Consider the following 16,785-nt stretch of genomic DNA (forward strand, 5'->3'; position numbering starts at 1 on the left):
TGTGGGAATTTTGTTTCTGTGTTTGTGTATTGGTGTGCCCATGCGGTCTGGCAGAGACTGACACCTGATTGGTTGTGTCCCTTGCAGCCCCTCCTTCCCCAAGCTGGAGGAGTGGTTTGAGAACCTGAAGATGCACCTAGACATCAGGCTCCCGCTGGTCTCTGAGCTGGACCATATCCAGCAGGCATTCTGGGAGAAGCACGCTCGCCCGGAGAACGGGCTGCACGCTCACCCAGAGCAGCCCGAGTGAGCCCAGCTCCGCCCAAGAGGACCCCAGGGGCTCCAGTGGACTGGCGTGGGTGGGGGTGGGGGAGGCAGCATGTGATCCTGACAGGAGAGCTGTAGTTACATGCTCCTGCCACATGGGGCGCTGTGGTGGACTGAGTAAGCTGTGCCGTGTGTAACCATTTCCTCCTCCCGCCAAAGCCAGAATGTCTCGAGTGGTTCTGCTGCTGAATGTGAGGTCTCTGTTGCGCCGCCATTTTGTTTTTGTTTTTTTAAACTGAGGCTTGAAACCAAACACCATCCCCTTGCAGGTCCGGCACTTAAAGACTTATTATTCTCATAATAGCATATCATGTCTAATGTTTTCATACCGTCCTGGAATTCAGTCCTCAGATAACACTTAGTTGAAAGAGGGCTTTTCCTCCCTCATAGAAGTGAGTGTCCAGAACTCATAACATTGTTTTATTTATTTATGCTTGGGGGGGAAAAACATGTGAAAATGTGAGATTGTGAAATCTGCCAGACTAATTATGTGTACATTACCCTAAGTCTGTTTGATTTGTGTGTGTGTGTGTGTGTGTGTGTGTGTGTGTGTGTGTGTGTGTGTGAGACACTGAGATAATTACTTGTACTGTAGTGTTACTCTGGCAATTCCTCAATCTACGTAATTTCTTGATTTTATTTTTTGTGTTGAGTGTAAAGCCCACCTTAAGTGTTCAAATCACGTTGTATAGCTTACGATATCATGTGTTGTAAATGTTTTAAATTATGTGTATGTACAGAAATATTTTATATACTGATGCTACATCGCCATATTTTAGTAACCGCCAGGTTGAAACTGTCTGTGGCAGTGAACAGGGTGGGGGTGCATCCAAGCAGGGCATGGTCGGTCACCGTGCGGTTTAGTGGGGCGTGGTCTGTAACCGTGCGGTTGAGTGGGGCGTGGTCGGTAACCGTGCGGTTTAGTGGGGCGTGGTCGGTAACCGTACGGTTTAGTGGGGCGTGGTCTGTAACCGTGCGGTTGAGTGGGGCGTGGTCTGTAACCGTGCGGTTGAGTGGGGCGTGGTCTGTAACCGTGCGGTTGAGAGGGGCGTGGTCTGTAACCGCAAGCAGGTCCATGTACTCACAAGCGCCTGCATGTTTGCACCAATACAGGGCTTCAGCAGCCAGGAAAACAGACACCTCTTTATCTGGACCGCAATCATAATAATAATAGTTAATGCTGTTACGAGTGCATTTTGAGTTTGAGTGATGGGAGTCCTAGGTGCCTATTTAGAATGGGACGGGGGGCAGGAGACACCCCCCACTCTGAAATCTGATTGTGTTCCACCCTGGGCCTTCCTGCTCACTGTGAGCATGTGCGTAAATGGCGTCACTAAGGACGTGTTGATGTCGGCCCGTACCGAAACCCCAACCGGTTCTGACCGGCTGCTCAGTGTCATGGATGGTCACTGGCCTGCTTCGGACCGGGCCCTTCTGTTAAATCCAGTACTGCCTGTGATTTAATCGCAAATGCAGAACCTTGGTGGAAAAAGCAGACAGACCACATAGACCAGTTTAAAGGATAAAAATAATCTCATTGAATCTTCCTCAAATGGAACCAGTGTAATCTTTTTATATAGATTTTCCTCTAATATAATTTGCACTATATTTTCTCAGCAGCCAGCCCTGAGGTCTATGCTTATTTTCTCTGGTGTAAAATAAGCATGAGTTCTAATGTCAACAGGCCCTATTGGAGCTGCCCTCCGGGTAATGAGCAAAGCAGAGTCTGGGTCTTTCTGTGAGCACAGGGAGGTCTCTGTGAGCAGAGGGAGGTCTCTCTGAGCAGAGGGAGGTCTCACTGTAGTAACTCATAGATCAAAGATGAGAAACCCACTGTTTGCTTCTGTTAGTTGATTTCCATTACGTGAGTAAACAAAAACTATGTGAGCTTCAGTTTACAGTGTGAGTACATGGGTATACGGGAGAACTCTGTCCAATGTACAGTGCATGTAGTTTGACCTTTTCTGCGCTTTCTGGATACAGAATTCACTACGATGCTGTATAATGTTCGCTGGTGATACTCAGGAAGGTGTGCCCTGCGGCTAGAAGAGCAGCTTCTCTATTGTGTCTCAGGAGTTTGAGGGTCTCGGCGCATGGTGTTTGGTGCTTTGACTAAAGTTTAGCGTATTAAATATTTAGTTTTATTTGCCACATAAATGCCCCCCGGTTCTGCTGCCTTGCTAACGATCCTTTCAGTCACGGCCGATGTGTCACGAGCCTGTTCACGCGCCGAACTCACGACACACAATGAAAGCCCCGTTCGCGCTCCTCGTTCAGAACGCACTTGAAGTACTCTTTTAACACTGGAAACCCGAATGTTCTGCTCAGGTAACAATGTACTGGAGTCGTGGTGTTTGTAGTGAAGCCATGCTATCGCAGGAGGGCAGTAGTCCCACTGTGTCGACCATTACCATTTCACGCGCAAAGACGCAATCGAGGGGTTTTATGTACTTCTTGGAGAGTCGGACAAGGCATGGTGTTTGCGTGAATGTCTCCAGGAAACTGCTAATTCTTATTTTCAAAGGATCCTTACCTCCAACATTGCTGTGCCTTTGTTTTAAGCTAGTCTTGCCAACGACTTGTAGCATGTTTATCAAAAATGATTTTGTATAATAAATGTATGCCTAAATATATTTTATATCATCACTGATATCCTGTTTTATTATATACTCCCCGGGCCATATTTTCCATATATCCATTGTCTTCATTTAAATGTGGGGATTGTGTTTTTTTTTCTTCTTCTTGTATATTTATTTTTTTTACACAAGCTGTGAAAACAAGTGTGCACTTTATTTAAGGATTTGAATCCGAGGAGAGGACTGTATCTCACTACAGCTGGAATTAAATGACCTCTCCTTAAAAACATCTGTCTGCTTGTCTTTATATATATATATATATATATATATATTTTAAACTATTTTCTTTAAAGATTTATCTTTTTGTTCTTTTATTTATTTAATTTAATTTCTTTCATGTTTTAGAATAAATTTTGTCCAGACGATCCCACATTTTTCTTGTAATGGATTGCATAGTATTTACTCCTTTACGAAGCCATATGGAAAAAAAAAATTCGTAAAGCCGATTATGAAATTATTTCAGTTTTTTTCTCGCTCTAGCTCCTGTCTTGTTCCGGCTGTGATAACTGACAGCTTTACGGGTGTCCGCCAGAAGGGAGGCATGAGTGAAGCTGTATTTTGGGAGGAATTTATAGAATGTTTTTTTTCGCCCCCTTTGCGGTTTGAACTTGCAAGGCAGCAGGATATTTGGTTCGTTATCCTGCGGTCTGGGAAAAAAGTAAGGAGAATCGTTTCATGCGTAAAGCTGCAACCGTTCCTGTGCAAACCCGGACGAAGAAATGTACCGTTTAATGTAAGAATTCGTTTATGATGTATATTCTACTGTACCCTTAAGGGGACAATGCGTTTTATCGTAACAGGAGTCTGCTTCAGCTAATTTGCACCTTTTATGACGTAAACGTATTTTACAAACACACAATGTGTTACCCTCGTTCAGTGTTTTTTTAGTGTAAACCTGCCATCTTGGTCATGAAAGGAAGGTTTATTTATCACACGTCACTGTGACTCCCATGTGCGACTGTTTTCATTCCTCTCGCAGCGCTGGCTGCACCTCATGACGTCACAGGAGTCTGGCTCGCGCTGTGTTAAATTTAAAGGGTTCCAGAAGCGTTTCTGCAGTCAGTCGGTACTGTGGCGCTAGGTCCGGAGAGACGCGGTGCAGGAGCGGGGCTTTCTGCACCAAAACATCACAGGCTGCAGACTTCGCCTAATCGCCATCTGCCGCGTCTAGCTCCCAGCATAAACCAGAGGAATTACAGCAACCTATTTCAAAACGCAGCAATACGAAATCTAATTTTCATCAACCAGAAGCCTTTAACATGGACAACTCGGCTGCCAATAGTAGATTCAGGACTACAATGTTCAATCACGGTGAGTTGTAATTTTAGAGCAATTTGATTGTTTTCGACATTTAAGTGGATTTTAAGAACATATAATTATGCTGTTTATTTATGACCACTATCGCCAAGGTAAAAAAACAAAAAAACAAACAACGCTAAATTAGAACAATATTTGTGTTTAGCTTTGGTTATGTCACTTAACGTTTGCTCTGCGACTTCGCGTCTTATGCGCTGATGGTCTTTTTCAGTTTCCTATTTATTTAGTCAAGTAGAAGACCGATTGTACATGCCCGGACATGGAATCAATGGGGCCCGGACATCGAATCACATTTTGTGGAATTTATCGAGGATAGGTATCAACATCAGTTCAGTATTAGCACACCATAGCACCAGCTGTATCTCTTTTCAGCACTGGATGATAAATTTTAACACATGTGGATCTCTTGACTCCACGTAGAAGAATCTCGGTATCAGTCAGTTCCCCCACTGATAGCTTCGATTGAGTGACTGTAGTTTTAACTTTCTCAGTATAAAAGTGCACGTGCAGACGGGGCTGTGCATAACTTTTCTCTCCAAATTGTCGTTGACAGTGTGAACTGGACATTCAAAGAAAATTAGCAGTATTATTTAAATATACATTTAATCGAAACTAACTGGAGCAGGAAAGGTTTTTGTCTTAAATGTCACTGCGGGGTGTGTTGAATGTTCAAGTTCACACCGAAAATCGCTCTGCTGCGTCCCATTGGTCCTCCCCAAGCCTGTGACGGTTACCACACTTGCCTATATTTAGAACACATGCATTCCTTAAGCATTTGGTGAAAAACTGGTGTCCTGACTGACTGAGGGAGAATTCCCAAACAGGACAAAATTCCGCCAATGTCGCTCTCATTCTGCAGTTGTATATTTATAAAAGCGGAAGGTCACAGGTCACATGCTGCTTTTTTTTTTTACTTGCAGTTGTTAATGTCCAGTTATGTAGTTGGCTCTCTTTGGTCATGTCCAAACTGTACAATTGCTTGCTTGTTTTCTTTTCCCCGCTAAACTTATGTAATGGAAGTTTAATGTAAGTGAAGCCAGCAGGCGTGCGATTCGCCCCGCTCCGCTCAGGAGAGCATGCAGGGCTTTCGCTACAGGAAATGCCAGGACTGAGCGCAGCTATGAGGGGGTTCCGGGTGCAAATGTGTGGCACAGAATCACTCCAGCAGAAAGCTCTGCTATCATCTGTGTCCCCCAGGCACGGGGAGGGGACCTGTTAGACTCACCAATCTGTTTCACAGTAGCCACAATCCTAACTGCTTCACAGTGCCCACAATCCCATCTGCCTCACAGTACCCACGATCCAAGCTGCTTCACAGTGCCCACAATCCAAGTTGCTTCACAGTACCCACAATCCGCACTGATTCACATTACCCACAATTCAAGCTGTCTCACATTACCCACAATTCGATCTGCTTCACAGTACCCACAATCCCATCTGTCTCACAGTACCCACAATCCAAACTGCTTCACAGTACCCACAATCCTCACTGATTCACATTACCCACAATTCAATCTGTCTCACATTACCCACAATTCAATCTGCTTCACAGTAGCCACAACCCCAGCTGCCTATAAGTAGCCACAATCCGATCTTCTTCACAGTAGCCACAACCCCAGATGCTTCACAGGAGTTGCACCGTTGCATCTGATGGCGAATGTCAGGATATGTGGATAACATCAGTGAAATGCTCCTCATACCGTTGGTTGTCTACTTGGGGGCATTGTATCAGTTTGACATCACAGTGTGTCATTCTGTATTATGAATGTATTTGCTTTGGCAATGCAAGTGTACATTCATTTTCCCATAGCAAGATAGCAAATGTAATATATATGATGTATAGGGAAGAGGAAGACTGATAGAAAGAGAGAGGGATAGAAGACCGAGGGAGGAAATTTAGTACAGGGGGCAGATCACCAGCACACCGAGTCTCCATCTGCTCTCCATCTCTCTCTCTCTCTCTCTCTCTCTGCCTCTCTATCTCTCTCTCTCTCTCGCTCTCTCTCTATAGTTCTCTCTCTCCTGCATGTGTCTGAGGCAGGACAGAAATGAGTACGTATCACGCACAGACACACACGCTTTCTCTCAGTGCTAAACAGCTGATGATGGTGTTAGGGTCAGGGTAGTGGTCCTGTGTGCGATGCACATCTAGAGTGATACTATCCCACGTCTCTGAGCTTTCTGGGGGAAAACACAGTTTACCTGCAGTACTACTGACAGTGCAGCAGAGCCTCTCCAGTCTCCTGTCTGTGGTTCCAGAAACATCAATACTCTCGTTGTCCCTCAAATTATCATTAACACAGTATTCAGCTCCGGTGCGTGAAAAGTGCAGACAGAGCAGTCGGGCAATATCCATTCACGTAGAGTTGAGTAAAAAGTGCTGACGCCCCTGTTTCATATAAACCTTGGTGTATGTAGTGGGTGGGTTTGTAATAGGTGTGAAGGATAACTCCTCTGTGTGTGTGTGTTGGGAATAATGCTCTCTGTTTTCTGTTTCCTTTTTGCTGCGTGCGTGTGACCTATCTTACTGATCCTGCCCCTCAACTTGGTCCTGCCCCGCCTTCAGAGGATGAGGTAGGACCTGCTGGTGACCTTAAACTTCTGTACAGACACACCTTCACATCTACACACTCACACACACACGCACTCACACATACACACACACACACACACACACACACACAAAAACATTCTCACATACATAGACATGGGTCATCTGCCATGGGGGGGTCTTGTCTTGCTAATAAGTCCTGTGCTCTTGTGTGTGTGTTTGTGTGTGTGTGTGTGTGTATGTGTGTATGTGGGAGTGTGTGTGTGTGTGTATGTGTGAGCGCATGTATGTACCCATGTATGAGAGTAGAGAGCAAGTTTTTCTTGTTCAGAGTTATGTGGTGCGCTACGGTTGCTCCATCGGCCTGTCAGGCGTTGATCCGTTCTACACCACAAGCACTTCTCTGTGAACCTTAAACACAGCACAGACCTCAGTGGCACTGGGGTTAGTACCAGTACCCTGTCACTGGGGTTAGTCCCAACACCCTGTCACTGGGGTTAGTACCAGTACCCTGTCACTGGGGTTAGTCCCAACACCCTGTCACTGGGGTTAGTACCAGTACCCTGTCACTGGGGTTAGTACTAGCACACGGTCACTTGGGTTAGTACCAGTACCCTGTCACTGGGGTTAGTACCAGTACCCTGTCACTGGGGTTAGTCCCAACACCCTGTCACTGGGGTTAGTACCAGTACCCTGTCACTGGGGTTAGTCCCAACACCCTGTCACTGGGGTTAGTACCAGTACCCTGTCACTGGGGTTAGTACCAGTACCCTGTCACTGGGGTTAGTCCCAACACCCTGTCACTGGGGTTAGTACCAGTACCCTGTCACTGGGGTTAGTCCCAACACCCTGTCACTGGGGTTAGTACCAGTACCCTGTCACTGGGGTTAGTACTAGCACACGGTCACTTGGGTTAGTACCAGTACCCTGTCACTGGGGTTAGTCCCAACACCCTGTCACTGGGGTTAGTACCAGTACCCTGTCACTGGGGTTAGTCCCAACACCCTGTCACTGGGGTTAGTACCAGTACCCTGTCACTGGGGTTAGTACCAGTACCCTGTCACTGGGGTTAGTCCCAACACCCTGTCACTGGGGTTAGTACCAGTACCCTGTCACTGGGGTTAGTACCAGCACACTGTCCCTGGGGTTAGTCCCAACACCCTGTCACTGGGGTTAGTATCGGCACGCTGTCACTGGGATTACTATCGACACATTCACTGGGGTTAGTACCAGCACACTCACTGGGGTTAGTACCTGGACACTGTCACTGGGGTTAGTATCGGCAGACCTACTGAGGTTATTACCAACACCCTGCCATTGGGGTTAGTACCTGGACATTGTCACTGCGGTTAGTACCAGCACACTCATTAGGATTAGTACCAGCACATATTTCACTGGGGTTAGTACCAGCGCACTCATTGGGGTTAGTACCAGCACACTCACAGGGGTTAGTACCAGCACACTTTCACTGGGGTTAGTACCAGCACACCCACTGGGATTAGTATCAGCATACTCATTGGGGTTAGTACCAGCACACTCACAGGGGTTAGTACCAGCACACTTTCACTGGGGTTAGTACCAGCACAGTCATTGGGGTTAGTACCAGCACACTCACAGGGGTTAGTACCAGCACACTTTCACTGGGGTTAGTACCAGCACACTTTCACTGGGGTTAGTACCAGCACACTCATTGGGGTTAGTACCAGCACACTGTCATTGGGTTAGTACCAGCACACTGTCACTGGGGTTAGTACTAGCACACTCACTGGGGTTAGTACCAGCATACTCACTGAGATTAGTACCAGCATACTCACTGGGAGTAGTACCAGCATACTCACTGGGATTAGTACCAACACACTGTCACTGGGAAGCTATCACCCAAGCTTGCCAGCAGGTTTATTGCTTCATTTGAAATATTTGAAATGATTTTTCCCATCCCTCTCATCTTTGTATTTTGCTCTCATTCCATATATAAGATGTAAATAATATTTAAAATGTTGTGCATTTAGAGGCATACAGCCACGTAAAAACATAAATAGATATTCTGCGTGGTTGCATTTGGAAAGGAAAGGAGAGCAGTGCTCACTGAGCATGTGTTCAGGGCTGATTGGGTCTGTGCTGGAGGTGCTGGGCCTCACACCTGTGTGCGGAGCTCTAGGGACGGCCTCCTGCGCAGCTGTGTTTGGCTCAAGGGCGTTTCCAAATGGCAAACGCTTTGTTGGGTGTGAGGGGGGCAGAATGTGGAGCCGTTCATTCATCAGCTGTTTAATTAGCACGAAGCGTTGTGTGTGCTTTGTGTGTGTGTGTGTGTGTGTGTGTGTCTGTCTGTGTCTGTCTGTGTGGTGTGTGTGTGTGTGTCTGTCTGTCTGTCTGTGTGAGTGGTGGCCACGGGCCAGTATGGTATTTTGACGTTATGATAACCGTGATCAAAATATGACTATACTACAGTATTGCATTCTGGTGAAATTTGTTTTGTTAAACCACTGATGGTAAATCCTGGTTGAACGAATGTTTTTCCATTGTAAGATGTCTATTTATTATCCATACGTGACAGAAAAGGTTTCAGTACAAAGAGCACCAGCTCCTGACTGTGCTAAATATAGAAACTACTTTGCGAGTAGTCATTTTAAATTTCAAAAACATCTGATACTGTCGGAACAGTACAAAGGGAAGTTTCAGTGTTTTCAGAACCTGGAATTTTTAAAACTGTGGTACACCATGAAACCACCAATGAAACCCATGCTTAGTGTGTGTGTGCGCGCCTGTGTGTGCGCTCCTGTGTGCACGCCTGTGTGTGTGTGTGTGTATGTGCATGTGTGTGTGTGTGTGTGTGTGTGCATGCATGAAGGCTGCCAGGGGAAGTGATGTCATCGTGGGCCAGTCGAACCGCAACAGTGCGTACAGTTGGCCTATCCCGGCCCAATCCCAGCATTCCTCTGTGGCTTTATTTAACACACGGTCCCGCCCAAACGCAGGCAGGCCAGAGCTATAGTTGGACTTTATTAGAGATCAGCTGGACGCTGCAGCCCAGAGTCTGCTTCCCAGTGGAAAGCTGAGCTAGCGCAGGTCTCTCAGCAGCCAATGAGCCCTCCCAAGCCTGGGCAGCCAGTGAGGTTGGAGACTGTATACATTAGTAACACTCTGCGCTACTAGTTAGCATCTGTGTGTTCATTAGCAATCACCGCCTAGTAATTGACTGTAATTATAACAGTAATATTAATGGACTTCGTTTATGAAGCGTCTTTTGTCTCGCGGTATTAAAGCTCATTATGGAAAAGACAGGAAGCTCAACTCGAGCAGCGCTAGCGTGTAGCTCCCACGTCATTTTGAGATGAATGGGGCAGCGCAGGAAAGGCATTGGGTGTGATGACTCATGCTAATGATCAGTCCTGAGCAGAGATCTGCTAGCGCACCCATTTATTTTTATCTCGCACTGAGTACTACCGGAAAGCCACCCGAAATATGCCTTTTAGCTGTAGAATGTTCCACAGCACAAATAACAGAATAGCTAGAGATCAACATTTACCTGCTACAATGGCACTGAAACAAGCCTCTGCAGATGATTACAGTAGCACTGAAACATGCCTCTGCAGATGATTACAGTAGCACTGAAACAAGCCTCTGCAGATGATTACAGTAGCACTGAAACAAGCCTCTGCAGATGATTTCAGTAGCACTGAAACATGGCTCTGCAGATGATTTCAGTAGCACTGAAACATGGCTCTGCAGACAATTACAGTAGCACTGAAACAAGCCTCTGCAGATGATTTCAGTAGCACTGAAACATGGCTCTGCAGACAATTACAGTAGCACTGAAACATGCATCTGCAGATGATTACAGTAGCACTGAAACATGCATCTGTAGGTGTTTTCAGTAGCACTGAAACATGCCTCTGCAGATGATTTCAGTAGCATTGAAACATGCCTCTGCAGACGATTTCAGTAGCACCGAAACATGCCTCTGCAGACGATTTCAGTAGCATTGAAACGAGCCTCTGCAGATGATTACAGTAGCACTGAAACATGGCTCTGCAGACAATTACAGTAGCACTGAAACAAGCCTCTGCAGATGATTTCAGTAGCACTGAAACATGGCTCTGCAGACAATTACAGTAGCACTGAAACATGCCTCTGCAGACGATTACAGTAGCATTGAAACATGCTTCTCTCCAGATGATTTCAGTAGCACTGAAACAAGCCTCTGCAGACGATTTCAGTAGCACCGAAACATGCCTCTGCAGACGATTTCAGTAGCATTGAAACGAGCCTCTGCAGATGATTACAGTAGCACTGAAACATGCATCTGTAGGTGTTTTCAGTAGCACTGAAACATGCATCTGCAGATGATTACAGTAGCACTGAAACATGCATCTGCAGACGATTTCAGTAGCATTGAAACGAGCCTCTGCAGATGATTTCAGTAGCACTGAAACATGCTTCTCTGCAGATGATTTCAGTAGCACTGAAACAAGCCTCTGCAGATGATTACAGTAGCACTGAAACGTGTCTCTCCAGGTGATGCCAGTTTTATAAGGGGCTCTGGCCACCACCCCCAGGGGGGTTGTGGGTAATTAGGAGTGACGCTAATGACCTCCCGGTGTTATTCTCAGCGAGGGGTCTGTAACTCCGCCTCCCTCCCTGCCCCGCTGTGACTGCGCTCTTGTCGCAGGCTGTGTCGCTGTCCCGCCGTTTCAGGACAACCCCGACCCGGAAATGCCTGCGAGCCCCGAAGAGGCCGCGCGCCAGGGCGGCGTTATAAATATCCCACCGTCTGGGGTTCCCAGGGTCCCCGTCGTCCCCGGGGGCTCGGAGCGCTGCGCCAAACGCCGGCAGACAAGAGGAGGGGGGGCGGGGGCGCTAAAGAGACACTGACACCCCCCCACACACACAGGGATGCAGCCATCTTTAACATTACCACATGATTACGGACTCGAATCCTCAAACACAAAACATATCGAGTCTCCATTCATCTGTCTTCTGGCAGTGGCTGACACAACGGGAGTAAGAACTGCGTAATCCATTCGCACGGTGGGGACTTTCGCACGTCAGCGTTTTCAACGGCACGCCTCGAATTCTCTTCGCCTGTCCGCCTTCTCACGTTCGCACGTCTCGCATTTTATCACCGAGCTTCGAGGGTCGAAATGCTGCGTGCTGTTTTCTCGATTTCATTTGTTTTTCCTTCGTGGTTTGTCCGCTTAACCGAAGAATGCGGTGTCAGTCGTGGCCAATCCCGGCTTTGATGTTGGCGCCAGGAATTCCTCGTTTCAGCTGTAAAGGAGAGGCGGCTGGCCTCCGCGAGTTGTGGGATAGCTTATGAGTCCTATCACTCAGGTGCTGTTTTGTAGGGGTGTCTATGTTTAAATATGTGAATGCTGGGAATCCTCTTCTTTAACCGGATCAGTGTTGCTGGTGGTGCGTTTGAGTACAGTCCAGACTGAGGCCATACCCATGAACATACAGGCCAGAACCAAGAGTATAAGCACACATTACCAGGGCGTGTCTGGTCTGGGCATGTGGTTTCATTGGGTTATCCTAATTGGGTGTGTGTCCTTTGTTTGACTAAATGTCTGAAGGGCAGAGATTAAAGGTCATTGCTGAGAACATCCACAGGAACTTCTCCACTCACAGGGCACTCACTGGCCCACAGGAACTTTTCCACTCACAGGGAAACTCACTGGCCCACAGGAACTTCTCCCCTCATAGGGCACTCACTGGCCCACAGGAACTTCTCCACTCATAGGGCACTCACTGGTCCACAGGAACATCTCCATTTACAGGGCACTCACTGGCCCACAGGAACTTCTCCCCTCACAGGGCACTCACTGGCCCTCAGGAACTTATCCCTCACAGGGCACTCACTGGCCCACAGGAACATCTCCATTTACAGGGCACTCACTGGCCCACAGGAACATCTCCATTTACAGGGCACTCACTGGCCCACAGGAACTTCTCCCCTGATACGGCACTCACTGGCCCACAGGAACTTCTCCACTCACAGGGCACTCACTGGCCCACAGGAACGTCTCCATTTACAGGGCACTCACTGGCCCACAGGAACTTCTCCCCTCACAGGGCACTCACTGGCCCACAGGAACTTCTCCACTCATAGGGCACTCACTGGCCCACAGGAACTTCTCCACTCATAGAGCAGTCCGAAACGATGTGATCATATTCGCACTGGGCTCTCTCCGCTCAGTGTGCCGTGGAGCTGAAGGGGTTAAGGTCTGGGAAGTGCAGAAGCGGGTTTGCGTCCGCGCGTCAGACGGGCATCCAGCCGCAGGCGGATACTGCGGAGTCCTCCGCCGGTTTGTTTTTCTTTCGCCCTGAAATACTCCACGACAAACCCACTAATGACTAGCCTGACTGCGATGTCTGCGCAGGCTGTACCAGCGTTTCCCGCCTCAGAGTCACACCAGGGGCCATGTGCGAGAGGGCACCCGCACATCCCCCCCCTGGCCCACACCACACCCCTCCTCCACCCGGTCCAGCCCAGCCCCATCCAAACCCCAAAGCCCATTTAGAACGCATAAGACGCCTGCAATCCATTACATTCTCTGCAATGCAGAGGGCATGTGCGCTGGACTGTGTCTGATTGGTTGCTTCCGTGCAGGCAAATGCGTGCTACAGCAGACAGGTCTGGCTAACATAGAGGACCTTTCAATTGATCGTCTGCCACACGGACAGCTTTAGGGTCTGTGGGGGGGGAGGGGGGGAGCATTAAGCCCCTCCCCTCTTAATGATGGTCAAGCCAGGTGCCACACTGTGAATGGAGCAGGACATGGGAGGGGGGGGGGGGGGGGGGGGCAGCAGGGCGCTTCTCCTGGTCTGGATGTTATCCAGAATGATGGATTACAGAGGGGCAGATTGTGTGTTCGGAAAGTGAGGGAGAGAAGGAAGGATGGAGAGTGAATGCAAAAGAGAGAGGGAGGACAAGGACATCATGAATTGATCTGCTAATGTTTTAAAAGCATCTTAAATCATTTATTGGAAGTTGAGTTGCAGCACTAATTAGACGAGTCCTTTGTATAAGCCACACCCCATGCATCATTTATTATTGTTGTTGTTGATGTTAATGTTGTTGTTCCTGTTGTTGTGAGAGTAAAATTGACATTTATAAGCTGTTTTTGTGGGTTGGGCTCAAAGGCAGTGGGACTGTGTCCTTGCACCTTGCTAAGCCTAGACCTTGCATTTGGAATGTGCATTTGAGCTGTGCATTTTGGATTGGATGGCATGTTTGGACTGTGCTTTTGAAAACTACTTTGGCCGTGTGTTTTGACTGTGCTTTTGAACCATATTCTTGGGCTGTGCAGTTTCACTGTGCTTTTGGAACTACTTGGGCTGTGTGTTTTGACTGTGCTTTTGGAACTGCTTGGGCTGTGCATTTTGACTGTGCTTTTGGACAGTATTCTTGGGCTGGGCAGTTTTACTGTATATTTAACCTGTGCTTTTGGACCATATTATTGTGCTGTGCATTTTGTCTGTGCTTTTGGACCATATTCTTGGGCTGTGCAGTTTGACTGTATTTTTAGCCTGTGCTTTTGGACCATATTATTGTGCTGTGCATTTTGACTGTGCTTTTGGACCATATTATTGTGCTGTGCATTTAGACTGTGCTTTTGGACCATATTATTGTGCTGTGCATTTTGTCTGTGCTTTTGGACTATATTCTCGAGCTGCGCAGTCTGACGGTATATTTAGCCTGTGCTTTTGACAGCGCTCATACAGTCCTGTGCCCCTGAGCGGGATTAGAGCGCTTCGCAAGGAGGCCGTGAATGGGAAGCTTGTAAGCATCTTATTTCCCTGCAAATCGGCTCTCTGCTCCGGCCCCCATGGTTACGCTCTTAAAGACGCTCAGCGTGCGCGACAGGCTCCAGGGGCTGCGAACACTGCTTATCTAACCTTGGGACACAACCAGCGCCAACATGCCCTGCACCCCAAACACATCAATCATTTACGACGCGAGGGCGAAGCCATTTTGGGTTTGAGTTGGTAGCGGCCTTCAAAGAGACCGCGTTCTCAGCTTTGTGACACAAGTTAAGCAAATGATGTCACTAACATAACATGAGCAGTTTTCTTAAACAGCTCTAAAGTTGTTTGCGGGTGGCCAGTTCTGTAAAACCCCCCCAATTTCGGGGAGCTGAGCGTGCCAGTGCCGACTGTGGCCAGCAGCCCCACTGCGCGGCCCGTCATTGGCTGTGGGGTCAGCCCGGGAGGGAGCGACTCGGTCCGCAGGACCCTGTCCGTCTCACCAGCGCGACAGCGCCTCCTGTGGTCGAATGGTGCCTGCGGTCAGTCTGCTGCTGTGTGAGTGTACTCCGATGAGTGTGCATCTCAAACAGCAGAACGCTGCGGAAGGCAGCACACGTTTGTCTGTGCTCTTCCAAATACTCTTCTACGATATCCTAACTCTCTGAAGTAACATTACCTGCTGTCTCTGCTACGTTGTTTATGAGAATTTATTACATATTATTAGTCTTAGTCTCTGGAGTAAGGGTTTAGGACACAAATCAGCGTGTTAGCAGTATCCATTATGTAATTAGGTAATAGTATATAATCCTCCACCAGGCAGTGGAGAAAATGGCTGCTTTTTAGCTTTCAGTTGCACTGTTGTCTCAGCTCACCCGATTCGGATTCTGGCAAGAGCTGCGGGCAGAACCCCCGACTTCAAAGAGGGCCGGCGCGTTGCGTAAGCGCGAAACGGGCTGGGGGGGGGGTGTACACCGCACTCGCTAAAGAGACGGAGTCCCCCCCCCCCCTTTAAGCCGCTCCGCACAGCCCGCTCTTCATCCCCCGTCCCGGAGACGCGGCCGCGGCGTCGCTAAGCCCGGATTTAAAGGGCCGGCGCGCAGCCTTACCGCGGGCGCAGGAGCCGCCGCGGACGCCGCCTCGCGGGTTTACGGGGGAAGGCGGGGTCCCGAGCCCGGCGCGGTCTGACTGGGGGTCACGTGTTCGGGTTCATTTCTTAGAAGCGCTGTGTTTCGGGGGAGGAACTGGTGACAAGTGTGAAAACGCCGCTGTCTCTCAGCGCTGCTGAAGCTCTGGCACGTTCCGCAGCTCATGCAGTTTTCATACGATTTGTATCTTTCTTTTAATTAATTTAACAACTAATCCTTCCGTGCTGGGGTTATGTTGCTTTGAGTATAACGGCAAACCGTCCCAGTACAGCTAGTTAAAAGGCGTCTCATAAAATTTAACAGATTTATGTCACAGAGTGAACACTGTAGCGTGTCCATTTCTGTTTAGGAGAGTCCTTTGAATATTTGACCACGCAAAGGAAATTGACCTTCGTTCCCTCTTCCTTTGTGTGCTTGTGTGTTCGTGTGTGAGTGTGAGTGTGTGTGTGACTGTGAGTGTATGTTTGTGTGTGAGTGGTTTGTGTTTATGTGTGTGTGAGATTGTGAGAGTGAGCGTGTGAGTGTGAAAGTGAGTATGTGAGGGTGAGAGTGAGTGTGTGTATATGTATATGTGCATGTGCGTGTGCGTGTATGCGTGTGCATGTATGTGTGTGTGTGTGTGTGCGTGCGTGTGTGTGTGCATGTGTGCGCGTGTGCGTATGTGTGTGTGTGTGCGTGCGTGCGTGTGTGCATGTGTGTGCGTGTGTGTGTGCATGAGCGTGCATTAGAGAAGGACGGTGTTGATGAGGGGCGAAGCACCCCCAGGCTCTTCGCGTTTAGATTTCTTCTTCACGTGTTTGTGTGAGGCTCGGTTTTGTATATTGCCTTTCACAGACGGGTCTATAATGGCCCGAGGCACAGGGAAGATAAACGTGTCAGCATTAATACCAATCAGACTTACACAGACTCAGGCCTGCGCTTCGGAACCCCAAGCAGGCAAGCTATCGCCGTCCTTTCCTGTGATTGGCTTAAAAAAACGGCAGACGTCGGAGCTGCTTTTTATACTGAATTAAAAACCAACCTTTCAGGCCACTGTGAGATAAGCTGCAGTCCTTGTGCTGCTTTGGTGTGACTGTTTATTTGCGATTCTCCTCAAAGATTAATGTTAACATCCTGTCAG

At 48.1% G+C, this 16,785-nt stretch overlaps 2 protein-coding genes across 8 annotated transcripts in view; both read left to right on the top strand.

Moving 5' to 3' along the window:
- The window catches only part of LOC118210176 (LIM domain kinase 1-like), a 33,321-nt gene extending 30,189 nt beyond the window's left edge, over positions 1-3,132 (top strand). For all 4 annotated transcript variants that reach the window (XM_035386129.1, XM_035386131.1, XM_035386130.1 and 1 more), the window contains one exon: positions 88-3,132. In XM_035386129.1, the coding sequence (XP_035242020.1) occupies positions 88-250 (163 nt within the window). In that variant the 3' untranslated portion in view covers positions 251-3,132. The remainder of the gene's footprint in view (positions 1-87) is intronic.
- A 323-nt stretch (positions 3,133-3,455) lies between these two features.
- LOC118210178 (septin-4-like) overlaps positions 3,456-16,785 on the top strand; it is a 48,550-nt gene continuing 35,220 nt past the window's right edge. Inside the window, exons 1-3 of one of the 4 annotated variants that reach the window (XM_035386135.1) lie at positions 3,456-3,636; positions 3,883-4,214; positions 6,787-6,794. In XM_035386135.1, the coding sequence (XP_035242026.1) occupies positions 4,163-4,214; positions 6,787-6,794 (60 nt within the window). In that variant the 5' untranslated portion in view covers positions 3,456-3,636; positions 3,883-4,162. Of the gene's footprint in view, positions 4,215-6,786; positions 6,795-16,785 lie in introns of all 4 variants that reach the window. The other 3 variants (XM_035386134.1, XM_035386136.1, XM_035386138.1) reach the window with 3 other exon arrangements.

Source organism: Anguilla anguilla, chromosome 12 (genome assembly GCF_013347855.1).
Source record: "Anguilla anguilla isolate fAngAng1 chromosome 12, fAngAng1.pri, whole genome shotgun sequence".
Classification (NCBI taxonomy): domain Eukaryota; kingdom Metazoa; phylum Chordata; class Actinopteri; order Anguilliformes; family Anguillidae; genus Anguilla; species Anguilla anguilla.